Raw genomic sequence first — 27,703 nt, forward strand, 5'->3', positions numbered from 1 at the left:
AAGATTAGAAAATCTTGAACATTCCAACCAAAATAGATACAAGGGTATTTTGGGAATTTCCTCAAATTAGAGGGGTATTTTGGTAATTTTCCCTATTTTTAATTGACTTTTGTTGGGAAACTGGGTAGGGCAATTTTGATAAGCACTTAAGTACATAAGAATGTTAGGTGCAGCGGAATGAATGTTGTATTTTCTCAAGATTAGTGATCTTTATTTGCTCAAGGTTCCTTTTAGTTCTTAGGGAAGGAGAGAGCCTTCCGTCTTGTAGAGTGCTATGATCAAGAAAAAAGTGAGTGGATATTGTGCGTGCAAGTGAACGAGACTGAGAGAAGGAGAGAGAAGAGATACGACACCTAGAGGTTGTAAAACCCTTCTCCGAAGGCCCCACTCTTGTCGGCGAGTGGTCTAACTTTGATTGCACAAAGGTGTACAATGCGTATGCAAAGGACTGATGCAATGGGACTATGCCGATGACGACAACGACTTGATGGCTGAAATCTGTGATCTTCTAATCGCTGAATTTCCGGACTGTTTTGGTGGCTGAAAATGACTGTTTTGGCTGCATTTTCTTGGGCTACAGATGGGGGAACTTCTGCAACCAATCTGGGATGTATCTGCTACCTTGCTAAAGGCTGAAAATGCTGTGTATCTGCGACAGGTTGGGGCTGAAAGTCAAAACGCTGCAGCAAGGCAAAAACGCCAGCAAAAACGCTAGCTTGGCTGAAATTGCTGATGTCGAAACGCTGATTCTGCTGATGCTTTGCAATCCCAAAAACGCTCGCTTTGGGGGCTGCCTGAAGGGGGAACAAACGCCACAAAGGGAGGGCTTGATGGCGATGGCTGATGTTGGGAAAACGCTGAGGATGGGAACTTGCCCAGCGAGGATGGGGATCCAAAAACGCTGGGGGTGTTGGTGGGTACTGCTGAGAAGTTGCCTGTTGAGCGGGGAGCTCCTGCTGCCTCTTCTGCCAGAAAGTGCTAACCTGGGTTTGCTTATATATTAACTTAGTAAAATTGCCCTACCTACTTTTGTTGGAAAGTCACTTAAAAATAATAAGTGAAAATACCAATAAATAGGAAAATAGGCTAAATGCACTAGAAAATTCCCCTAACTGATGCTAATGGATTCTGATGGGAATTCCGATGATCATGCTGTGTGCAACCGGAGGATATGCATCTATGCTAAGTGACTGAGCATGCACAGTCTACAAATAGGCTCACAAAAGTGCCAGATCACTGCTAATCTAGACTTGACTGAACTGACTGAACCCTGCTGTGGTGTAGCTTGTCCATGGACACATAGGGTTGGGATGTGTCACGTGACAAAGAAACCTAGCACTAGCACTTTCTGGCAGAAGACGCAGCAGGGACCTGACATCCACAGTGCACCTTCTCAGCAAGACACCCCCCCCCCCCCCCCCCCCCCCGGGCGGATGACCTGGCGTTTTCAGCCAAGCCAGCGTCTTCTTCCATTGTAAATCAGCCCTGGCGTTTTGCATTTGAAGCAGTCTGGCGACAGCAGTACCCCAAATCAGCCCTAGTGTTTTTGGATCAGCACAGTCCCCTAGTGTTTTGCAGATTCTCCGCGACAAGACCGTCATAAGCATCAGTGTTTTCAGTTTTCAGCGTCAAGACTCCGCAGTAGAACCCCCGAACCTCGCAGATCTCACCTTCCCGCAGCAGATCCTCACCGCACGGTCAGATCCAGCGTAGTTTGCAGTTTCAGCCCGGAAAACACAGATTTCAGCATCTGCGTTTTCAACGCGTTGTCGTCGCCATCGACACAGTCACCAACATGGAGTCAAAATTCAGCAGATAAAGATTTGCAAATTTCAGCCATTAGCGTTTTCAGATTTCAGCCCGTCTCGTCTTCGTCTTCATCGTCGTCGACATCGTCGGCAAGTCCATTGCATTGTAGAGATTTGTGCAATCAATAGTAGACCGCTCTCGCCATAGAGAGTGGGGCCTTCGGAGGAGGGTTTGACAACATTCTGGTGTCGTTCTCTATCTCTCAGTCTTAGCACCTTCATTCACAATGTTTATCCACTTTGTTTGTGATCATTTGCACTCTCTCGCCAAAGGAACGGAAGGCTTTCCCTTCCGTAAGTAAAAGGAACCCTTGAGCACAGTTTGGAGCACTCATCTTGAGTAAAGTTCAACATTCACTTCCGCTGCACCTTACAATCCTTGCAAACAATCACATCTGCTTGGAGAAGAAAGGACTGAGAGAGTCTCCTTCTCACATTTTTTTTCAAGCTCCGCCTGCACATTAGAAATGAGAGGGAAAGAATGAAGACCCTCCCCACCACGAATGGACAACGAAGGCGACAAAGGCGGTGACAGCTAGGCTGAAATCTGAGACTGAAAACGCTAGTCCTCCTGGCTGGAATTGCTGATGATCCTGGGCTGAAAACGCTAGGCTGATCTGATGTATTCGGGGAAATATGGCGAGGATCTGATGCTGATGGTAACTGGTGAAAATGAAAACGCTTGCAGAAATGGGCTGATCTGCAAATGCTAGGACTGATCTATCGCAGCGATGCACTTGCGGCAAGGATCTACTACCACATTGGCTAGGTACCACGAGGGTGGGTGCTAACGCTTGCTGATCTGGAAGAGAAGAGAAAACGCTTGCTGATTCTGGTACTTGCTCAAGGTGTCGGGCTTCGCTCCCGGTATGGCCTCTCATTACACAAGAGTGCCTTGATGTGTTATTCACTATTCAACAAGCGTCCTTCCACAGAAATTTCTAGTTTCTACTCTTTCAGGATGTGATATGATTTTGGGCATTCGATGGTTTCGTGAGCATAACCCTCTCATTGATTTGGCAGACAATACTTTCACTTTAAATGCCAAAAGTGACTCTCCCATTGTCATTCGTGGGGAAGAAGTTGTTCATTTTGCATCTCTCATTTCTAATGTGCAGGCGAAGCTCGAAAAGAAAAAGGAGAATGTCACGTGCACATATAACCCTATGTGTACGTGGACAAGCTACTTTATGACAAGGGTTCAATTCAGTTCACTCAGCCTAGCTTAGGAAGTGCTCTGGCACTTTTGTGAGTCTGTTCGCAGACCGTGCATGTCCAAACACTTAGAGTAGATGCATATCCTCTGGTTGCACACAGCATGATCATCGGATTACCATCAGAACCCATCAGGAGCATTTTTACAGTGCATAGACCTATTTTCCCTATTTTAACCAATTTTCACTTATTATTTGTGAGTGACTTGTGTTGGGAAACTGGGCAGGGCAATTTTGATAAGCAAGTACATAAGAAACCTAGCGCTAGCATAATCTGGCAGAAGAGGCAACAGGAACCAAGTGTTCAACAGGCATCTTCTCAGTAAGCCCCCCCCCCGGCAGTCAACCTTGCGTTTTCAGCCACAGACACCAGATCCAGCCTAGCATTTTTGCATGAAGACAGCCTGGCGTTTGCATATTTTTTTTTTCGAGAAAAAGATCCTTCTATTAGTTAATGAAAATTGCCCATAGGGCTACATCCACCTCTGCGAGAGAGGGCTACAACAAGCATGATGGGGAGACTCTCCCAATGAAAAAACAGCATATATACAATGAGGCTAAATCAAGAGATGGGAGGAGGGAAGAACCACACAGGTGGACAGTAGTGCCATATGAGCACCACCTGGACTATGGTGTAGAAAAGCCCAGGGCGCCAGAGTCGAAGAAAAGCCTCGCGGCGCTCCCGCATGCGGTCGGAGCTGCCCTGTAGTCCCTCAAGCTGTCCTCTGAGAGTATGGATCAGCTCTAGCCAAAAGTCACGAACAGTCTCTGCTGGTGGCACAGGACGAGCCTCAAAGATACGGAAACAGCGGGCCCACCAGATGAACCAGAGAGCTAGGCCGCTGATGAGCTCCCAACACTCCTCTCTCTCACTGCACCACTCCTGTGGAGTAATCTCTGTAGCAGGCTGGAGTGTAGGTCGCCCCCCCGTATCACTATCATCCTGCTGGTGGAAGATAGCTCAAACTGAAGTGCTGGGCCCGTGAGGGTGGACCAAGCCGCTGCCCCCCAAGTGTACTGTCGAGCCGTGGAGAGGGCAGGCATCAGCCGAAGAACACGTAGCCACACCTGCTGGGCCGAGGGACAGTCCCAAAGACAGTGACGCTGACTCTCCACCAACTGGTCACAGGCTGCACATGCGGCCGAGAGACCACTATGCACCAGCCAGCTCCCTACTGCTGTGGCTTTGTGTGCAACCAGCCACTGGAACAAGGTGACTCGCCTCGGCTGTCTGGAGTCCCACAGCCTCTGCCAAAAAGCTGCCAAGAACTCGACTGTGAGGCCCTCCTCCTGCCAATGACGTGTTGCAGCGGGGCGGGCCTCTCTCTGTGCTGCAAGTATATGACGTCCAAGCTGAACAGTGTACTGAAAGAAGGGGACTCCTGGGCAGTCGGCAGAAGAGAAGGGGTCCCTCCATAGCCACTCACCAGGATCCCACTGTACTCGTGCCAGTGGACAACACTCCCAAGCCCATAGCCTCCAGTGTCCAGTCTCAAGAGCTGCTGAGTCACGGTCTATGACGCAAGTCCTCCCACAGATGCCCACAACTCGGATCCTCTGGAAACAGCACTCTGCTACCTGCAGGCCTCTACTGCAACTCGCTGTAATCGTCCCCTACCCTGAAGCTCAAAGAACAGGGCTGGGACAGTCTCTGAGCAAGCCCTGACTGAAATGAAAACCTCCAGTCGTGTGAAGGCTCCCATCCACCGGGGTGCTACTGGCTCGAGAGGCGTGAGCCACTCAGCTGGAACTGACTCTGAGATGTCCTGACACATGCTCTGCACCCCTCTCATGCCCTGCAGCTGGACAGCCTGTACCTCCTCTGACAAACCTGTGAACTCTAGCTAGTCACCTAGAGAACGCGCTGGACCTGCCGCCATGGGACCCCAAGAAACATGAGGCCGACTCCCAACCAAGTGGCCTCTCTGAGTGCTAACCATGGGGTTCCAGACGAGGGGCTGCCGTAGGCGCTCCTCCGTGCACGTCGGCTGTCTCTGCTCTAGGCCACACCGTAAGAGCTCCCAAGATCGAAGTAAACTCACACCGAATCTGTCCTCCAGTCTCCTGCTCAAACCAACTCGGCGCAGCTCTGAAAAGATCCATCTGGTCGAAGGTTGCCAAGGACCTCCTGACTGAGGCACCCTGGCACGAAGCCTCTGCAACAAGAATTCCTTCCAGGGCTCGCCTGGAAGAAGTCCTCTGACGACAAACTTCCCAAGAAGGGCTCTGCTCTGCTGTGCAGGATCAATGATCCCAAGCCCTCCCTGAGAACAAGGAAGTGTGATGACCGACGAAGCCACCTTGGCTCAGGAAATCTGAGTATCGCGACCTGACCAAAGGAAGTTCCTGATCAGCCTCTCTACCTGGCTGATACAAGAACTCGAGAAGATCCAGCAAGAAGTGATGTACCACATAGTCGCCAACAACACCTGGTTGGCAACTACTACTCTACCAGCCAGCGAAAGTCGTGCTGAGCTCCAATGTAACAGCTTTCTCCTGATGGACAGGAGAAGAGGAGCAATCTGCTGCTCGGGGGACAAGTCAAGACCAACCTGACAACCCAAGTACCGAACTGTAGTCCCTGGAGGAATCCACCTGAAACCCACTCCTGGCATCCAATCTGGCACAGGAGCACTGCCAACCGAGAAAGCCACTGTCTTTCTCCAGTTGATCAATGCGTCCGATGCACAGCAGAAGGTCTCCAAAGCCTGCTCACATCTGTGTAGATTGGCCTCCTGGCCCTCTAAGTACAAGGCTGAGTCGTCGGCAAACTCAGCGTCCAAAAGCTCATCTCCCCGTATAGGGAGTGTTAAGCCTCTCAAACCAACCTGCTGTGACACCAAAAATCTGCTCATCGCCTCCGCATAGAACAGAAAGAGAAAAGGGGCAAGAGGACAACCCTGTCTAACCGAACGTGTGAGCATGAAGCGCTCACCTCTACCTCCTGCCAACAGCACCTGACTGTGAGCCTGTATGTACAAAGCTGACACCCCTCTGATCCAAGCATCTAAGAAGCCCATCCTGCGTAGCGTGCCCTCTAGAAAGTCCCAGTCAACTCTGTCGTATGCCTTCTCAAAATCGAGAAGAAGAATCACAAGGTCCTCCCCACGGAGCCGTGCAAGGGCAGAAGCCTCCCAAAAAGTGAAGATGTTGTCAAGGATACTGCGTTCCTTGACAAAACCTGTCTGAGTCCCATGTATAAGGCTCTCCAAAAGTGGCTGAATCCTCAAACTCAGAGCCTTGGCAAGAATTTTGTAGGCAGAGTTGAGAATGGTGATGGGGCGCCACTGTCGAATCTCATCCAAGGAGCCACCCTCCTTTGGAATGAGGTAAATCAGGCCCTCACTCATGCTATCCGGCATCACTCATGTGTGCAGAATGTACTGAAAGGCACTACAGCCTGGCGTTTGCATTGCAAATCAGCCCGGCGGTAGCAAATTCCAGCAAGTAGCCTAGCGTTTTGCATTTGCAAGCCAGAGTCTGGCGACAGCAGGACATCAGGATCACTAACGTTTTTGCATCGAGTACCAGAACAGCCCCTAGCGTTTTTGGAGCAACATAGCAGCCCAGCGTTTTGCAGTTCCATCGCAACAAGACCCAGAATAGCATTCAGCGTTTTCAGTTTTCAGCGTCAAGACTCCGTAGTAGAACCCCCGAACCTCGCAGATCTCACCTTCCTGCTGCAGATCCTCGCCGCACAATCAGATCCAACGTAGTTTGCAGATTCAGCCCGTAAAACGCATATTTCAACATCTGCATTTTCAGCGTGTCATCGTCGCATCGTCGTCATCGCCGTCGTCACCGACATAGAGTCAAAATTCAGCAGATAAAGATTTGCAGATTTCAACCCTTAGCATTTTCAGATTTCAGCCCATCTCGTCGTCGTCGACATCGTCGGCAAGTCCAAAGCATTGTAGAGATTTGTGCTATCAATAGTAGACCGCTCTCACCATAGAGAGTGGGGCCTTCGGAGGAGGGTTTGACAACATTCTGGTGTCGTATTCTTCTCTCTCTATCTCTCAGTCTCAGCACCTTCACTCACAATGTTTATACACTTTGTTGGTGACCACTTGCACTCTCACTAAAGGAACGGAAGGCTCTCCCTTCCGTAAGTAAAAGGAACCTTGAGCACAGTTCGGAGCACTCATCTTGAGCAAAGTACAACATTCACTTCTGATGCACCTTACATTGGTATCAGAACTTTGGCAGTGTTCTGTATCACTCAAGGAAAGAACCACAAGAACCAAAAAAAAAAAAAATTTGCTTGTTGCGGTCGCACGTAACCCAAGTCCTCTTGGGCGTGTCGATTCCTAATCATGTTTTTGAAGAGTGACAGGAAACCCAAGAAAGAAGGGCTTGTCCAGCCTCCCCTTGTGCCTCTTTTCACTCATTGAGAGCGGACCGTGCACTTAGCAGCCGGCCAATTGATGTGGGGTGGGAAAAAGCAACCTTGGTGTGAGCGCAAGGCCAGCAAGGGGTGCGCCCGTGGAAAAAAGAAGAGCTCGGGTGAAGAGAAGATCCTTCTCTAACAGAGATTGCAAGCTAAAGAAGAACCTCAAGACTCAAGACCCTCAAGAACCTCAAGAACCAAGACCCACAAGAACCCAAGTTCCTCGTGAACTTAAGAACCCTAGACTTCAAGTGTATGGTCATCACCTGAAGCGGAATGGGTACTTCGCATGGAGGTGATGAGCATGGCAATGGCGAAGAAGAATTTTCCCCACGAGGTGGTTTTTCGACCCTCCCCCTTCCCCATCTATGCCAAGGATTGCACCAACTCCTATGGAGGCTTTGGTCAAGTCGATGATGGACATGATGGTACGACAAAGTAGAGAACAAGAAGTGTGGCACGAAGAAAGAATGGCAGCCATAGAGCGTGAGCGCGAGCAAGCACGCTTGGCGGCCACAGAAAGAAACGCCGAATTGGATCGCGAGCACACAAAAAGAATAGCCGAATTGGCTCGCAAGCACAAAGAAAGACGGTTAGAGCATGAAGCGCAGACAGAGCAACGCATGAAGAGTTTGTCCTACTATTCTCTAATGTGCAGGCACAGTTTGATCAGAATCAGGAGAAGAAGACTCTCAAAATCCCGTCTTCTCCAAAGCACTACACACAGGATAAGCATGATGAACTGCATGATGATGATGAGCATGATGATTTGCAGGATAATGATGTGATTGTTCACAAGGATGATGGTTTAGTGGATACTTTTTCTAGTGAAGCTAACCTCATTGCAGATTCGGTCAATCACGAAGAACCGATCTTGGCTCTCGAGTTGAGGTCCAAAGAACCCCCACAGGAAGTATTATGTGTTCGATTGATTAGTCAGCACGCATTGTTCGAGTGTTTCATTCGTGATGCTTTCCTGTATTTTAGTCACCGTCCTTATGTGATTCCTTTTCATAGGCATGAACATATTGTACGCTGAACACGATTCAATAATGAATGAGCACGGATGTATGCGGATTACTCATGAAAAGATGAAATATTTGCACCCAAGGAATTCACATTCCATGTCTCTTCCTTGGCATGACATAGTATCCGAAAGAGCACAAAAAGAATTGAGCATCAAGCATCGGCATTTCCATTGTGATTTTCCATAGTTGATTGATTTAGAACAGCAAGACAAGTTTCGACCCCATTGTTTGTGTGTGTTCGATGAACGGTTTGGTACTCCGTCTATATGTTCATCTACATTGCATGCACAATCTTTAAGGAAGACTAGAATTTTTCCAGTCACTTTACATGGAATGGGTATGTTCATGTTTTTGTGTTGGAAGTGGTTTCAAGAATTTCCATCCTCAAAGATTCTTGAAGAAGGTAGACGCATGACTGTAGACGAAGTTGAAGCATTGAAGGAACCACAGATAACTTTGTGTCGCTTTCGGCGCGGCCCAAAGAAGCAAGCGTTGCAGACTTTTATGAAGTTCAAGTATCACATGACCGACGCCTCAGAGTGGGCCGGTGTTAGGTGCAGCACAATGAATGTTAAACTTTGCTCAAGATAAGTGCTCCGAACTGTGCTCAAGGTTCCTTTTACAGGAGAGCCTTCCGTTCTTTAATGAGAGAGTGCAATGGACACAAAAAAAGTGAATGGACACTGTGCGTGAAGGTGCAAGAGACTGAGAGATAGAGAAGAGAACACGACACCAAAAACATTGTAAAACTCTCCTCCAAGGACCCCACTCTCGATGGCGAGAGTGGTGTACTATCGATTGCAATCGGAATTTCCGTTGTGATTTGCCACAGTTGATAGATTTAGATCAGAAAGTCAAGTTTCGAGCCCATTTTTTTTTTGTGTTTGGTGAACGGCTTGGCACTCTGTCACTTTGTTCATCTACGTTGCATGAATAGTCTTTTTCCAGTCACTCTACATGGAATGGGTATGTTCATGGTTTTGTGTTGGAAGTGGTTTCAAGAATTTTCCTCCTCGGAGATTCTTGAAGAAGATGGACCTACATCCATAGACGAAGTTGGAACATTGACGCAGCCGCAGATCACTTTGTGTTGCTTTCCGAGCGGCCCAAAGAAGCAAGCATTGCAGACCTTTACGAAGTTCAAGTATCGCATGACCCACGCATCAGAGTGGGCCGATGAAGAGTCCTTTCTAGGATTCCAGTCGTTGTTGGCATTCTCCCTCGACACCATACAGTTCGGTACCAATACCTCACTTTGAAAAGGAAGGGATGTCACATGCACATCTAACCCTATGTGCATGTGGACAAACTACTTCAGGTTTAGGGTTCACGTCAGCTTAGGAAGTGTTCTGGCACCTTTGTAAGCCTATGCGCAGGCTGTGCATGTCCAGGCACTTAGTAGTTGCATATCCTCCAGTTGCACACAGCATGATCATCAACATGATAGTCAGTACCCATCATGAGCATTTTACAATGCACAAAACCCATTTTCTGTCACAAGACGGACACCATGCGCCAATAGAAAAGAATAGATGTAAGGTGCAACGGAATGAATGTTTGAACTTTGCTCAAGATGAGTCCTCCAAACTGTGCTCAAGGTTCCTTTTTGTTCTTATGGACAGTAGAGCCTTCCGTTCTTAATGAGAAAGTGCTATGATCACAACAAAGTCAATGGACACTGTGCGTGAAAGTGCATGAGACTGAGAGATAGAGAGAGAAGAGAATACGACACCAGAGACGTTGTAAAACCCTCCTCCGAAGGCCCCACTCTCATCGGCGAGAGTGGTCTACTATTGATTGCACAACTGGTACAAACTGAATGCATGTGACTGATGCAAGTCTAGGCTATGTCGGTGTCATCGATGGGGGTGACGAGGCCGACGCTAGGGCTGAGAACTGAAGGTATGTATCTGTTGTCCAAAAATGCTCAAGGCTGAAATCTGCTACAAATCAAAAACGCTGAATTGGGGCTGATTTCTGCTGCTGAAAAATGTTGATTTGGGGGCTGAAACTGCAGGTCTTTAGGGCTGAAAACTGATGGCTTAGGGCTGAAAACTGCAGGTCTTCATCTGCTGAAAATCTGCTAATGCTAATGCTGAAAACGCCATGCACAAGGGAGGGCGATCTTGGCTCCAAAAGGCTAGGGCTTCAAATCTGGAAAACGCTAGGTGATGGGATCTGCTGGCAGTGAAGTGAGTGGAAAAAATCTTGTCTTCCTAAAAGACTGTGCATGCAATGTAGATGAACAAATAGACAGTGTTAAACCCTTCACCACACAGACGCAACCAATAAGATCGAATCTTTCTCTTATGATCTACAACAATGAACTGTGGCAATTCACAATGGAAATGCCCATGCTTGGTGCTCATACTTTCATGTGCTCATTCTACGAATGTGTCATGCCAAGGAAGAGACACGGAATGTGACTTCCGTGAATGCATACTTTTTAGCTTTTCTACAATATGTCATGCCTAGAAAAAGGGATCACATAAAGACGCTGACTAAAATATACGAAACGATCACAAATGAAACACTCGTACAATGCGTGCTAACTAATCATGCGAACACATAATACTTCCTGTAAGGGTTCTTTGGACCTAGGCTCGAGAGCCAAGATCGGCTCTTCCTGAAGGGGTTCTTTGGACCTAGGCTCAAGAGCCAAGATCGTTCGTAATTGATCGAATCTGCAACGAGGTTAGCTTTGCTAGAATCAGGAGAAACTTGGGGCGCACTCGTGTTATCAGTAATTGCATTGACAAAGGAAGTGAGTTCTATGGATTCTTTAGATTCATTCGATTCAAGCTTAGAACATGTTCTTTTTATGTGTACCCTTAATGTGACAATGAAAACAATGACCTTTAGAATAAGTGCTTTGCTCTTCCGACGTGATGTATCCTCCTAAAATTCCTTGTGCTACCTTTTCATCTGGAGTGAGCTTAGGTTTAGCAATTGTGTTAGCCTTACCCTTAGGTTCACTGGAAGAATTCTTTTCTGAGAGACTGTTGGAAGATTGGTTAGAAGAGTTACCGTTCTTACCATTCTCAGGGTTCTAAGAAGTCTGCGAGATACTTGTGGAAGTCTTGTTCTCCTTAGGCTTTCCCTTGTTGTGCTTCATCTCCTGTGCGAGAGCAATCGCTACCGCCTTGTTGAGATCAATTGGGTCGAAGACTTCTTGTTAGGTGCAGCGGAATGAATGTTGTATTTTCTCAAGATGAGTGATCCATATTTGCTCAAGGTTCCTTTTAGTTCTTATGGAAGGGAGAGCCTTCAGTTCTTTATGGAGAGTGCATCACGAGGTCTCGGGGACGTGGCGGGTCTCGGGGACGGGGACGTGGCAAAACAGGGGACGGGGGACGCGACAGGGGACGCGCTTTAAAAAACACTAATTCTTTGAGAATTTAATACTGAGACAATAGTGAACACTTAGAGCACAAGATTGCAAAGAAAAAGTGGTTTTTGCATTCATATTACATAACACCAAAATATAACAAAGGGCGTGCGGCGTGCGCGACACAGTACGAGTCTTCAAGAAAGTGGCCTTGAGCCTTGAGGCTTGGGTATGATAGTAGATACTATGAGGCTATGAGCCTTGAGGCTTGGAAGTGGGTTCTCTTAAGTAGAAAGAGCTCCCCCCAAAATGGGGGTTTGAACTTTGAATTTGAAATTTGAAAGGCCCCCCAAAAGTGGGATTTTGAAATTTGAAATTCTCCCCAAAAGGGTGCTTTTGAATTTGAAACCCCCCCCCCCCCCAAAAAAGTGGGCACTTAAATTTTTTTGACATTTGAGTGGCTGCAGCCCCGCCCCTTGCCCGCGTCCCATCCGAGATGGTCACCGGGGACCCGCGTCCCGGGACCCGCCCCCTGCCCCGTCCCCTGTGAGGGACGTCCCCACGTCCCAAAAACGGGTCCCCGTCTGCGTCCCAGCGTCCCCCGTCCCGTCCCCACATAAAAGGGCCGCGTCCCCCCGTCCCCTGTTTCTATGGTGATCACGAACAAAGTGGATGGATATTGTGCGTGCAAGTGTATGAGACTAAGAGAAAGAGAGAAGAGAGATACGACACCAGAGACGACGTAAAACCCTCCTCCGAAGGCCCCACTCTCGTCGACGAGAGTGGTCTACTATAGATTGCACAAAGTGGTACAATGGCGATGCATGGAACTGATGCAACTTGGGACTATGCCAGTGACGACGACGGTGACGACGTTGACGACTTAAGGGCTGAAATCTGTGATCTTCTATCTGCTGTCCATAAAAACGCTATGGCTGAAAATCTGGGACTGTTTTGGGTGGCTGAAAATGACTGTTTTGCTGAGTTTTCAAAGGCTGAAAATGATGATCTCTTGCATGCATCTAGGGCTGAATCTGCTCCTGTATGGAATGCTGAAAACGCTGAACCATCTGCTGCAAAAAGGGCTGAAAATGGAAAACGCTGGCAGCTACTGTAGCATTAGTGAAAAACGCTGGGAATCTGGGAGTGCTGGCGATGAGGGAAACTGAAAACGCCAGGGCTAGGCGCTTGAGACCGGCTTGCGGTGGACAACTGCTAGAAACAGAAAACGCTAGGGCAATGAGAGGGAAAACACTAAGGCTATGGTGATCTTGATGGTTCTTGCTGAGAAGGTGCCTGTTGAGCGGGGAAGCTCCTGCTGCCTCTTCTGCCATTGAGTGCTAGCTTAGGGTTGCTTATATATTAAGTTACCCAATTTGCCCTACATACTTTCCAACAAAAGTCACTTAAAAATAATAAGTGAAAAATGTCAAAAATAGGTAAAATAGGCTAAATGCACTGGAAAATTCCCCTATCTGATTCTAATGGATTCTGATGGGAATGCTTATGATCATGCGGTGTGCAACCAGAGGATATGCATCTACACTAAGTGTCTGGGCATGCACGGTCTACGAATAGACTCACAAAAGTGTCCGATCACTTCTAATCTAGACTGACTGGACTGACGGGAGCCCTGCTATGGTGTAGCTTAAAGACATAACCGGCATACCATTTTGCTTGAGAGCGCGCCAATCGTCCTTCAATCATGCGAGGTACTGAGGTGGCATAAACCGCGCCTTGAGCTTGTCTTGGAAATCAGCCCAATTGAAGGAAAACGGCGTGAATTCGTCGCCTTCCTCTAGGTGCGCAGCTAGCTGTGCCTCTTGCCATGCGTGGTACCAATTGATGGCATCACCGGCAAGGTACATGACTGCCGTCAAAACTTTGCTATTTCTTGTCTTCTTAGTTGTCGCAAAATAAGCATTAAATTGATGCAACCAAGAATGAATAATCATAGCATCCATCTTACCATCATACTTACTGAAAGTCAACTTTTCTGTGACTGGGTTGTTGGAATGCGCATCGTGGCTTGCGCCACTTGAGGAACTCCCACGATCTTTGGCTGGTTCGGACTTCTAAGCGAGTACTTGTCGAACCAATTCTTGTGTGCGGAGTTCTCTTTGAGCCTCACGCTCGACCTCCAAGGCTGCTCGTCTTGCTTCAGCTTCTTCCTGTCTTTGTGCTTTTCTTTCTTCTCGTCCATCGCGCTCGCGTTCCAAGGCAATGCGAGTCGCTTCTTGTTGTATGGCAATTCTTTCGTTGCGTTCTTCGTGCTCGCGGTCCTTGGCTTCCTGTCGTTCTGCTTTTCTTTCTAGTTGTGCCATCATCGACTTGACCATCACCTCCATGGGAGTTGGTACAATTCATGGCGTAGATGGAGAAGGGGGAGAGTCGGAAAAATCTCTTGGTGGGGAAAACTCTTCGTCGCCTCTCTCATGCTCATCACCTGTATCCGAAGTATCCATTCCGCTTCGGGTGATGGCCATGCACTATGATCGTTGGTTCTTAAGTTCACGAGGAACTTGGGTTCTTGAGGGTCTTGGGTTCTTGGGTTCTTGAGGGTCTTGAGGTTCTTGAGATTCTTGAGGTTTTCTTTCGCTTGCAATCTGTGTTTGAGAAGGATCTTCTCTTCACCCGAGTTCTGCTTGGAGGGAGACCACCAAGGGAGTTCTTGCTGAGAAGTTGCCTGTTGAGCTTGGGCTCCTGCTACCTCTTCTGCCAATTAGTGCTAGTCTAGGTTTGCTTATATACAAACTTACTCAATTTGCCCTACCTACTTTCCAACAAAAGTTACTTAAAAATAACATGTGAAAAATGTCAAAAATAGGTAAAATAGGCTAAATGCACTAGAAAATTCCTCTGAAGGATTCTGATGGATTCTGATGGGAATGCTTATGATCATGCTGTGAGCAACCAGAGGATATGCATCTACACTAAGTGTCTGGACATGCACCGTCTACGAATAGACTCACAAAAGTGCCAAATCGCTTCCTATTCTAGACTGACTTGACTGAACTGAACCCTTGTCATGTTGTAGCTTGTCCACGGACACATAGGGTTGGATGTGTCACGTGACAACAGACTGAACAAACTTTTAGCACTTCAATAACAACTGAACTGAGAGAGAGAGAGAGACGCAACACGGAGTGGCAGAATTCCACCCCAGAGAGTATTGGCCCCAAACCTTGGCACCCCTTTCGGTATTTCTTTATATTGCATCAACACAGTACAAGCCGGTACTCTAGACTCTGCACCTTCTCCAAGAAGCATGCCAGAGAATGAGCCCCAACCTCATATTTAAAGGCCCTTGGCCTGAAAAGCAGTTACAGTGAAAAGCCTTCAAAACTCAAAAGCTTCTGGTCCAAAAGCAATGCCAAAAAGCTGCAGCACGTTTTGCGGAATTCCGTATAATTGCCACATCCGCAGTCATCGCAAAACGCGAAGCGTCTGTTTAGTTGCCACGTCATCAGTTTGTGTTTGTGTGTGTGTGTGTGTGTGTGTGTGTGTGTGTGTGTGTGTGTGTGTGTGTGTCCTGCTTTATTTTACTTCCTTTATGTCACCGGGGCCCCATCGTACGAGGTCCCAATAAGTTGGTAGGACTTTTTCTGTTACTTGTTCTTCTTAGGGTTTAGGCCCCTCGGCAAGGATCTGCAAGTTGGCTCCATTCTTCAGGGCTTTGACATGTCAGCAGTTTGTGACATCTCCCATTCTTGCAAGGAGTGATCGTCCGCGATTACAACATATCTGCAAAACAACTACTCAAGTTAGCTCAAAAATTTTCCACGGGAATCTGTTTGCTCTTTTTTTATTAAGGAGTTGGCTTCTCCTTTCGGTTCTTTAGATCAAGGAGTTGGCTTCTCCTTTCGTCCAGATCGGAACTCTTGATATTCCGACGTAGTAAAATTAGTCATCACACTCAGACCGCACAGATCTTCCACGGTGTCTTGATGCACTAAAATTACATACCCAAGCAATCTCATCCAATTAGGAATATTCAGTGGTTGGCACATCACCATATCCCGGGTATGGATAATACGGGTATCCATATGGGCTCCAACCATTGTCGCCTAGTGGCAGTGGTGGTGGTGGTGGAGGTGGGGGCAATGGCGGTTGCACTGGATCAAGGTCAGATGGCTGCACCATATTCTTGAAAACTCCCCCGATTGGAACAGACGCCTGAGAAGGTTGCCGATTGGAAGCTCTCGTACTTTCTGATGCCGAGGAGGAGGTACCACCTGGGGCATCAGAGGGGGTAACATGTAGTTCAAAAATTGTTGAAAACTTTGCAGCATCGGAAGATTCTGCTGAGGATGCCACGAAAGAATGTCGTGGAGTTCGTTGAGCAGAAGCTGCAAATATTCTATTGAATCCATGAACTCCATGTCTTGGGTTCTTTATGGCTTATGCCCTGTAAGACAGAGCGATGAAGACGGGAGCGCGCCCGATGCGCGATGAAGTAAGGGTGGGAGTGACTAATAAGTCAGGGATTCGGACCCGAAGATACTTCAAGTAAAATTCCAATAGCTATGTCTGCTCTTTTGTAGGACAGGTATGCTTTCAGAAAAGCACATACCTAATGCTCCGATACCACTATCACAAGACGGGCACCACATGCCAATAGAAAAGACTTTTAGCACTTCAATAACACATGAACCGAGAGAGAGAGAGAGAGAGAGAGACGACACGCGACACGGAGTGGCGAAATTCCACCCCAGAGAGTATTGGCCCCAAACCTTGGCGCCCCTTTCAGTATTTCTTTCTATTGCATCAACAAAGTACAAGCCGATACTCTAGACTCTGCACCTTCTCCAGGAAGCATGCCAAAGAATGAGCCCTAACCTCATATTTAAAGGCCCTTGGCCTAAAAAGCAGTTACAGTGAAAAGCCTTCAAAACTCAAAAGCTTCTGGTCCAAAAGCAATGCCAAAAAGCTGTCAGCGCGTCTTGCGGAATTCCGTACAACTGCCACGTCAGCACTCAGCGCAAAACGGGGAGCGTCTGTACAATTGCCACGTCATCAGTTTTTTGCGTGTGTGTGTGGGTCCTGCTTTATTTTACTTTCTTTATGTCACTGGGGCCCCATCGGACAGGGTCCCCATAAGTTGGTAGGACTTTGTAAGGTGCACCGGAATGAATGTTGAACTTTGCTCAAGATTAGTGCTCCGAACTCTGCTCAAGGTTCCTTTTACTTAAGGAAGGGAGAGCCTTCTGTTCTCTAATGAGAGAGTGCAATGGACACAAACAAAGTGAATGGAAGTCCATGAGACTGAGAGATAGAGAGAGAAGAGAATACGACACTAGAGACGTAAAACCCTCCTCCAAGGGCCCCACTCTCGATGGCGAGAGTGGTCTACTATTGATTGCACAATTTGGTACAATGGCTGATGCAAATCTAAATGCTTGCTATGTCGATGTCGACGGGTGTTTGACGAGGACGAGACTATGGCTGAAAACTGAATGCTTCGAACTGGTTCTTGTCGGGCTGTTCTTTCTTGCTTGGAATCGTTGGATCTGCTGGGCTTCTATCTGCTAAATTTGCTGATGCAAAACGCTGGCATGCTGAGGTGGAATCGTTGTTGAAAAACGCTATGTGGCTGGCTGTTTTGCTACTACAAAACGCTGGTCTGGGGCAACAAAACGCTAAGTTGCTGGTGTTAAATCGCTGATCTTGCTCACCAAAAACGTTGTCCAAAAACGCTAATAGGCTGGCTGCTGTAAACGCCGTCTTGAAGGCTTAGAAAACGCTGAAATCTTAGGCTGAAAATTGCTACCTGCTGAGGCTTCTTCTTGCTGAAATTGCTGGTTGGAAAACGCCAATGCAAGGGGCTGAAAACGCTGAGGCTGTTGGAGAGAAAACATTGGTGTGTTTGGCTCCAAAAACGCCAGGTTGAAGGGGTCTTGTTCTTGTTGAGAAGTGACCTGTTGAGCAATGCTCCTACTGCCTCTTCTGCCAGAAAGTGCTAACTCTGGTTTGCTTATTTATTATCTTAGCAAAATTGCCCTACTTAATTCCCAACAAAAGTCACTTAATAAATAAGTGAAAAATGTTAAAAATAGGAAAATTAGGTTTAATGCACTGAGAAATTCCCCTAATGAATTCTGATGGGAATGCTGATGATCATGTTGTGTGCAACCGGAGGATATGCCTCTAATCTAAGTGACTGGTCATGCACGGTCTGCGAATAGACTCTCAAAAGTGCCAGATCACTTCCTATTCTAGACTGACTTGACTGACTGAACCCTGGTCATGCTGTACCTTGTCCACGGACACATAGGGTTGGATGTGTCACGTGACATCCCCTCCTTTTCAAAGTGAGGTACTGGTACCGAACTGTATGGCGTCGAGGGAGATCGCCAACAACGTCTGGAATCCTGTGAAGGACTCTTCGCCGGCCCACTCCGATGCGTGGGTCATGCGATACTTGAACTTCATAAAGGTCTGCAACACTTGCTTCTTTGGGCCGCGCCGAAAGCGACAGTCTTCTGAGTCTCCTTCAATGCTTCAACTTTGTCTATGGACATAGGTCCATCTTCTTCAAGAATCTCGGTGAATGAAAATTCTTGAAACCACTTCCAACACAAAAACATGAACATACCCATTCCATGTAAAGTAACTGGAAAAGCTCTTGTCTTCTCTAAAGATTGTGCATGCAATGTAGATGAACATAGAGACGGAGTGCCAAACCGTTCATCAAACACATGCAAACAATGAGATCGAATCTTGTGTTTCTGATCTAAATCAATCAACTGTGGCAAATCACAATGGACATGCCCATGCTTGATGCTCAATCTTTCTTGTGCACTTTCTGATACTGTGTCATGCCAAGGAAGAGACATGGAATGTGAATTCCTTGGGTGCAAACATTTCATCTTTTCATGAATCATCCACATACATCCGTGCTCATTCATGAGTGAAACGTGCTCAACGTACAATATGTCATGCCTAGGAAAAGGGATCACATAAAGACGCTGACTAAGATACAGGAAACGATCACGAATGAAAAACTCGAACAATGCCTGCTGACTAATCATTCATTCATAATACTTCCTGTGGGGGTTCTTTAAACCTAGGCTAGAGAGCCAAGATCGGTTCTTCGTGTTTGATCATGTAAGGTGCAACAGAATGAATGTTGTATTTTCTCAAGATTAGTGATCTTTATTGCTCAAGGTTCCTTTTAGTTCTTTAGGGAAAGAGAGAGCTTTCCGTCTTGTAGAGTGTTGTGGTCACGAACAAAGTGAGTGGATTGTGCGTGCAAGTGAATGAGATTGAGAGAAGGAGAGAGAAGAGATACGACACCCAAGAGGTTGTAAAACCCTCCTCCGAAGGCCCCACTCTCGTCGGCGAGAGTGGTCTATTCTTTGATTGCACAAAGGTGTACAATGCATATGCAATGGACTATGCAACTTGGTCTATGCCGATGACGACGACGGTGACAACGACGACGATGATGACGATGACGATGACGACGACGACGATGGCTGAAATCTGAGATCTTCTAATCGCTGAATTTTGGGACTGTTTCGGTGGCTGAAAATGATTGTTTTGGCTGCGTTTTCTTGGCTGAAAAATGAGGTTTCTTAGGGCTGAAAACTGATGGTCTTTACAGGTTGAATCTGCTACACTTTAGGTGAACGATGCCGGTCTTAATTTGCTGCTGAAATCCAAAAACGCCAGGGGCTGAAATTGGTCCTTCTGTCGCCGGGGTTCTGCAAATGCAAAAACGCTAGGCTGATCTGCTATGTCGTGATGACGCCGGGGCTGATCTGCTGTGCACAAATCGCCAAGGCTGATCTGATGCAAAAACGCTAGGTCTTCTGTGGAGAAAACGCCAGAGTAGTCGCGGGGGTTGGTCTTGCTGAGAAGTTGCCTGTTGAGCAAGGTGCTCCTGCTGCCTCTTCTGCCAGAAAGTGCTAACTTGGGTTTGCTTATATATTAACTTAGCAAAATTGCCCTACCTACTTTTGTTGGAAAGTCACTTAAAAATAATAAGTGAAAATACCAATAAATAGGAAAATAGGCTAAATGCACTGGAAAATTCCCCTAACTGATGCTAATGGATTCTGATAAGAATTCCGATGATCATGCTGTGTGCAACCGGAGGATATGCATCTATGCTAAGTGACTGGGCATGCACGGTCTACGAATAGACTCACAAAAGTGCCAGATCACCGCTAATCTAGACTTGACTGAACTGACTGAACCTTGCTGTGGTGTAGCTTGTCCACGGACACATAGGGTTGGGATGTATCATGTGACAGATCAAATCTTCCTATGGGGGTTCTGTGGACCTCGACTCCAGAGCCAAGATCAGTTCTTCGTGATTGATCGAATCTGCAATGAGGTTAGGTTCACTAGAGTAAGTATCAACTAACCCATCATTCTTGTGAACAATCACATCGTGATCATACAAATCATCATGCTCGTGAGAAATCACGTCGTGATCATCATGCAAATCATCATGCTTGTCATTGTCATGCAATTCTTCATGCTTATCATTATCATTCAAATCATCGTGCTTATCATCATGCAAATCCTGTTGTCATGCTTTGGAGAAGACGAGACCGAGAGAGTCTCGTTCTCCTGAATCCATTCAATCTTCGCCTGCACATTAGAAATGAGAGATGGAGAATGAACAGCTTGCTCACCACGAATGACAAGTGACAAGTGGGAGTCACTTTTGGCATTGAAAGTGAGCGTATTCTCTGCCCAATCAATGAGAGGGTTATGCTCACGAAACCATTGAATGCCCAAAATCATATCACATCCTGAGAGAGGAGAGACAAAAAATCTTATACGAAAAGCAGCTTGTTGAACTGTAAACAACACATCAAGACACTCTTTCGTGATATGAGAGTCCATACCGGGAGCAAAGCCAGAGACCTCGAGAGGAGATTTCGGACTAACCTCTAGGCGGGCTTTCTCAACAAGAGAGGGACTAATCACATCATGCATACTGCCTAAGTCAAACAATACGACAAAACGCTGCCCCGTCATACGACCATAACATTTAATGAGAGACTCATCAATGGGAGATTCATGAGAAACTTGGGACACGTGTTGTCATTTATTGCATTGACAGAGGAAGTGGGTTCTCTGGGTTCTTTAGATTCATTAGAGTCAAGCTTAGGACATGTTCTTTTTATGTGACCCTTAATGTGACAATGAAAACAACGACCTTCCTTAGAATAAGTGCTTTGCTCTTCTGACGTGATGTATCCTCCTAAAATTCCTTATGCTACCTTTTCATCTGGAGTGAGCTTAGGTTTGGCAATTGTGTTAGCTTTACCCTTAGGTTCACTTTGAGAGTTCTTTTCTGAGAGACTATTGGAAGATTGGTTAGAAGAGTTACCGTTCTTACTATTCTTACCGTTCTGAGGGTTCCGCGAAGTCTGAGAGGTACTTGTGGATGTCTTATTTTCCTTAGGCTTTCCCTTGTTGTGCTTCATCTCGTGTGCGAGAGCAATCGCTACCCCCTTGTTGAGATCGATTGGATCGAGCACCTCGACATCATACTTGATATACTCGTCCAATCCATAAAGAAATGCCTCCTTGCGCTTTGCATCCGATTTGCGTAATTGAGTGCCGAGCTGCAAAACACGATTAGAGAAAGACATAACTAGCATACCAATTTGCTTGAGACCGTGCCAATCGTGCTTGAATCGTGCGAGGTACTGAGGGGACATAAACCGCACCTTGAGCTTGTCTTGAAAATCAACCCAATTGAAGGAAAGGGGCGTGAATTCGTCAGCTTCCTCTAGGTGCGCGGCTAACTATGCTTCTTGCCATGCGTGTTACCAATTGATGGCATCACCGGCAAGGTACATAGCTGCCGTCAAAACCTTGCTATTTCCTGTCTTCTTAGTTGTCTCAAAATAAGCATTAAATTGATGCAACCAAGAACGAATAACCGTAGCATCCATCTTACCATCATACTTACATAACTGGATCTTCTCTATGATTGGGTTGTTGGAGTCTGAATCTCGGCTTGCGCCACTTGAGGAACTACCAACATCTTTGGCTGGCTCGAGCTTCGAGGCGAGAACACGTCGTACAAAATCTTGCATGCGTTGTTCACTCTGTGCCACACGCTTTGCCTGTCATTCTTCAGCCGCCAAGCACGCTTAATCACGCTCACGCTCAAAGGTGTCTTGTCTGAGTTGGCGTTCACGCTCCAAGGTTTCTTGTCTGTCTTGGAGTTCACGCTCCAAGGCTTCCTGTCGTTCTGCTTTTCTTTCTAGTTGGGCCATCGCAACGCGAGTCGTATCTTGTTGTTGTGCCATCATCTCCATCATCGACTTGACCATCACCTCCATAGGATTTGGTACAACTCGTGGCGTAGATGGGGAAGGGGGAGGATCGGGAAAACCCCCTGGTGGGGAAAACTCTTATTCGCCACTCCCATGCTCACCACCTCCATGCGAAGTATCCATTCCGCTTCGGGTGATGACCATGCACTGTGATCTTTGGTTCTTAAGTTCACGAGGAACCTGGGTTCTTGTGGGTCTTGGGTTCTTATGTTCTTGGGGGCCTTGAGTCCTTGAGGTTCTTGAGGGTCTTGAGGTTCTTCTGTTGCTTGCAATTTGTGTTAGAGAAGGATCTTCTCTTCACCCAAGTTCTGCTCTTTTCTGCGGGCGCACCCCTTGGCGGCCTTGCGCTCACACCAAGGTTGCTTTTTCCCACCTCACGTCGATTGGCCGGCCGCTAAGTGCACAGTCCGCTCTCAATGAGTGAAAAGAGGCACAAGAGGAGGCTGGACAAGACCTTCTTTCTTGGGTTTCCTGTCACTCTTCAAAAACAAGATTAGGAATCGACATGCCCAAGAGGACTTGGGTTACATGCGACCGCAACAAGCAAAAAGAAAAAAAAAATGTGGTTATTTCCTTGAGTGATACAGAACACTGCCAAAGCTCTGATACCAATGTAAGGTGCAGCGGAATGAATGTTGAACTTTGCTCAAGATGAGTGCTCCGAACTGTGCTCAAGGTTTCTTTTACTTAGGGAAGGGAAAGCCTTCCGTTCTTTAATGAGAGAGTGCAATGGACACAAACAAAGTGAATGGACACTGTGAATGGAAGTGCATGAGACTTAGAGATAGAGAGAGAAGAGAATACGACACCAGAGACGTTGTAAAACCCTCCTCCTAGGGCCCCACTCTCAATGGCGAGAGTGGTCTACTATTGATTGCACAATCTGGTATAATGGCTGATGAAAATCTAAATGCTTGCTATGTCGATGTCAACGGGTGGACAACGAGGACGAGACTATGGCTTAAAATTGAATGCTTCGAATTGGGTCGGGCTGTCCTTTCTTGCTTGGAATCGCTGGATCTGCTGGGCTTCTATCTGCTGAATTTGCTGATGCAAAACGCTGGCATGCTGAGGTGGAATCGTTGCTGAAAAACGCTATGTGGCTGGCTGTTTTGCTGCTACAAAACGCAGGTCTGGGGCTGCAACAAAACGCTGAGTTTCTGGTGTTAAATCGCTGACCTTGCTCATCAAAAACGCTGTCCAAAAACACTAATAGGCTGGCTGCTGTAAACGCTGTCTTGAAGGCTTAGAAAACGTTGAAATCTTAGGCTGAAAAACGCTACCTACTGAGGCTTCTTCTTGCTGAAATTGCTGGTTGGAAAACGCCAATGCAAGGGACTGAAAAAGCTGAGGCTGTTGGAGAGAAAACGCTGGTGTGATTGGCTCCAAAAACGCCAGGTTGAAGGGGTCTTGTTCTTGCTGAGAAGTGACCTGTTGAGCAATGCTCCTGCTGCCTCTTCTGCCAGAAAGTGCTAACTCTGGTTTGCTTATATATTATCTTAGCAAAATTGCCCTACTTAGTTCCCAACAAAAGTCACTTAATAAATAAGTGGAAAATGTCAAAAATAGGGAAATTAGGTTTAATGCACTGGAAAATTCCCGTGATGGATTCTGATGGGAATGTTGATGATCATGCTGTGTGCAACCGGAGGATATGCCTCTAATCTAAGTGACTGGTCATGCACGGTCTGTGAACAGACTCACAAAAGTGCAAGATCACTTCCTATCCTAGACTAACTTGACTGACTGGACCCTAGTCATGTTGTAGCTTGTCCACGGACACATAGGGTTGGATGTGTCACGAGACAGACTTCTTCTTCTGTTACTTGTTCTTCTTAGGGTTTAGGCCCCTCGGCCAGGATCTACAAGTTGGCTCCATTCTTCAGAGCTTTCACACGTTAGCAGTTTGTGACATTTTCCCTATTTTATCCATTTTTCACTTATTATTAATAAGTGACTTTGTTGGGAAAGTGAGTAGGGCAAATTTGTTAGTCTCTTTAAAAGAAACCTAGCACTAGCACTTTATGGCATAAGAGAATAGCGTTTTGGCTCAGTTTCGGCCTAGCGTTTTCAACAATAGCAGATCAGCCCTGGCGTTTTGCAGATTGCAGATCAGCCCTGGCGTTAGCACATCATAGGATCAGGCCTAGCGTTTTTGCAATTGCAGATCAACATCAGTGTTTTGCAAATTCCCGGCGACAGAACGAGCCATAGCATCAGTGTCTTCAATTTTCAGCACTTACCGGAGATCAAGTCCCTAACCTTGCAGTTCTCACCTCCCCACAGCAGATCCTCGCCGCACGGTCAGATCAGCCAACGTTTGCAATTTCATCCGATGTTCGCAGATTTCAACATCTGCGTTTTCAGCACATAGTCGTCGCGTCGTCATCGTTGTCGTCCTCGTCGACAATGTCAGAATTCAGCAGATACCAGATTTGCGGATTTCAGCCCCCAGCGTTTTCGGATTTCAACCCGTCTCGTCGCCGTCATCATTGTCGTCGACATCGCCAGCAAGTCCATTGCATCTAGACGATTGTACCAGATTTGTGCAATTGATAGAATAGACCTCTCTCGCCATAGAGAGTGGGGCCCTTGGAGGAGGGTTTGACAACATTCTCGTGTCATTCTTTCTCTCTCTCAGTCTCAGCACCTTCATTCACAGTGACATTCACTTTGTTTGTGATCATTTGCACTCTCTCACTAAAGGAACGGAAGGCTCTCCCTTCCGTAAGTAAAAGGAACCCTTGAGCTCAGTTCAGAGCACTCATCTTGAGCAAAGTTCAACATTCACTTCCGCTGCACCTTACAAAGAGTTCCCACCAACTTATGGGACCCGTCTGATGGGACCCAAGTGACCTAAAGATATCAAAATAAAGCAGGACCAGCACACACACGCACCAAAACTCTTGCGTGGAGAGTTGATGAGGCAGCAAATATACGAACAGCCCGCAATTCGCGCTAGCGTGCTGACGTGGCATAACAATCCCGCAATTCGGGTTGACGGTGCCACGGGCAGTTGTACGGATTTCTGCAAAACGCACTGGCAGCTTTTGAACACCCGCTTTTGGACTAGATGCTTTTGAGTTTATAGCTTTTCATGTAAAGTACTTTTCATAGGCCAAGGGCCTTTAAATATGAGCCAAGGGCTCATTCTCTCGCATGCTTTTGGGTGAAGGTGTAGAGGATGGAGTATCGGCAATGTACTGAGTTCAAGCAATATAAAAAAATATCGAAAGGGGCGCCAAGGTTTGGGGCCAGTGCCCTCTTGGGGTGGAACTCCGCCACTCCCCGTCTCGTGTGTTGTGCATCTCTTTCAGTTCAATGTTATTTGTAGTGCTTAAAGTTTCTCAGTCTGTTCTTTTCTGTTGGCACGTGGTGCCCATCCCCGTGACATGCGGGGCTTCCTGGGTTTGCTATGGTTGACGTGGGGGTCTAGGCATATCAGGATTCTCACCTTAAAGGCCATCTATACCTCTGTTTGCCTTGGTAGCCTTGCCCCTAATTGCTATAGTTACAAGCTTGCAGCATTCCCTTTAAGTACCCGCTTCAAGAGCTTCCACTTGAACTGCCAGCATCTCTTCATGGGACAGTTCTCCCACAAGTGTCCCCTCCACTCACAATACTCACACTTCTTGTAATCCATCGTGGCAAGGTCATCCATTCCGCAATGCACACGCCATATGTCATCACATGCCGCACTATTTCTTGCACTATTTCTTGTCCCTAATAATGCTTGTAACTGCTTCTTTAGCTCCTCATCTGCTGTTGAAATGTTCGACATGTCCTTTGCCTTTCCTCTTCTTCTGACTTCTACGTCAGACTCATCTGCACTAGAGCAATGTGAGCTACCATATGTATTAGATCATTGCTTTTTGACCTTTGCCTCTAATATGAGTGCTCTATTCACTAGGTATTCAAAGGTCTTCATAAAATTTGGTGATTTTTGCCTTCTGCAACCCCTTTACTAAGGTTCCGTTCAGGAAGAATTCCCTCAAGCTATTGTTACTTGGTGGTGCAGCCATTTGACCAACCAAGTCCTTAAGCTCCTCCACTACTTTCATAACCTTTAATTTCTTCTTAATATTACCTTGTTGCAGACTCAACGCTTGAGCCAGGTTAGCCTTTGCATAAATCAAGATAGTCTCAAGAACCTTGAGCAGATACTTGATTTCAAGACTACCTCACAAGACTTGCCTCAAATGCGGATAAGTTAAGTTCACAAACATATAATTGTGATTAGAATTTGGACTTTATGAAGCAAAACTCGCCAAGATGAGTAACAGCTTTGTTGAATGTAAACTTAAGCATTTGAAGCAACTTTCTTGCATAGCCACCACAGTCATTCCTTTCCAATTTTTTAAGCCTTATAAGCGTATTTTCATATCTTACATTCTACTTCTGATGTAGCTAGTATCAGAAAACATACAGTACAAAGAGCAACAATCCACTATGTTGTGTGTACGTATTGAACGTCTGTTTGCTCTTTTTCTAGCTTCTGGGAAAACCACACAAAGCACGAAAAAGTACCTGTGTCCACAAGCAGGTCAAATGTACTCTGGTGACCAGCCTCCATGGCATAATCACCTGCACATTTTCCAGAAGCATCTACGGCATTCCAGGGTGTGCCGGCATCAAGTAGGCATCGCACAACATCGGTATGACCATTTTTTGCAGCATGCATGAGGGGTGTGCGGCCGAATCTGTCATGACAACGGGGGTCTGCGCCTAAAGCAAGCAGCCCTTTGACTTCCACCAGGTTGCCATTAGCGGACCGTTCGCAGATGAGAGGACACTCTGCTGCTTTAGGTGTTGGTGGTGGCAGAAGTACTTCCAGCTGAGACCCTATTGCGCCACGTCCTTCACGTCCCTGCCCTGCGGCTGCTGCTGCTGCTGCTGCTGCTGCTGAAGGTTCCTGACTGTTTTGGGCTGCCATTTTCTGCTGGCAAAATCAACATTTACTGGTCGACATAAAGTTTACTCTCCTCTTTGGCTTTCGAAGGGTGGGTTTAGACCGGATGGTGGAAACAGGGCTAGAAAAATACATTTTCCCTAACCGGTGAAAATAACTGCAAACTTGAAATTCTCCCGGGTTATAGGTCAAAATTTGAAGCTTTTGCCAATAATTACACTAAAACTTGTGTAAATTTCCCGGTTTTCTTAAAGGTAAGCTCAAAATCTACCTAGGCATCTTACAATTTCAACTGGATAAAATACACTGGCGGTTTTTTCTAACACTGGGTGGAAGAGTTTCCACAACTTCCATCAGGAAGTAGGGAGCACCAATTGAATTTAAAAAAATGAAAATCTAGATAGATTCTCCTCTCTCTCTCTCTCTCTCTCTCTCTCTCTCTCTCTCTCTCTCTCTCTCTCTCTCTCTCTATATATATATATATATATATATATATATATATATATATATATATATATATATATGTGTGTGTGTGTGTGTGTGTGTGTATATATATATATATATGTATATATATATATATATATATATACATATATATATATATATATATATATATACACACACACACACACACACACACACACATATATATATATATATATATATATATATATATATATATATATATATATATATATACATATGTAGGGGAGGACATG

General features: G+C 46.4%; 1 protein-coding gene across 1 annotated transcript in view; it reads right to left on the reverse strand.

The window, feature by feature from the left end:
- The window catches only part of LOC147464921 (ankyrin repeat family protein), a 36,021-nt gene extending 8,934 nt beyond the window's left edge, over positions 1-27,087 (reverse strand). Inside the window, exon 1 of the mRNA XM_086517077.1 lies at positions 26,603-27,087. Coding sequence (XP_086373203.1) covers positions 26,603-27,008 — 406 coding nt within the window. The 5' untranslated portion in view covers positions 27,009-27,087. The remainder of the gene's footprint in view (positions 1-26,602) is intronic.
- Between the last annotated feature and the right edge of the window lie 616 nt (positions 27,088-27,703).

The sequence above is a fragment of the Adiantum capillus-veneris genome, chromosome 1 (genome assembly GCF_014529385.1).
Source record: "Adiantum capillus-veneris isolate H3 chromosome 1, ASM1452938v2, whole genome shotgun sequence".
NCBI lineage: Eukaryota > Viridiplantae > Streptophyta > Polypodiopsida > Polypodiales > Pteridaceae > Adiantum > Adiantum capillus-veneris.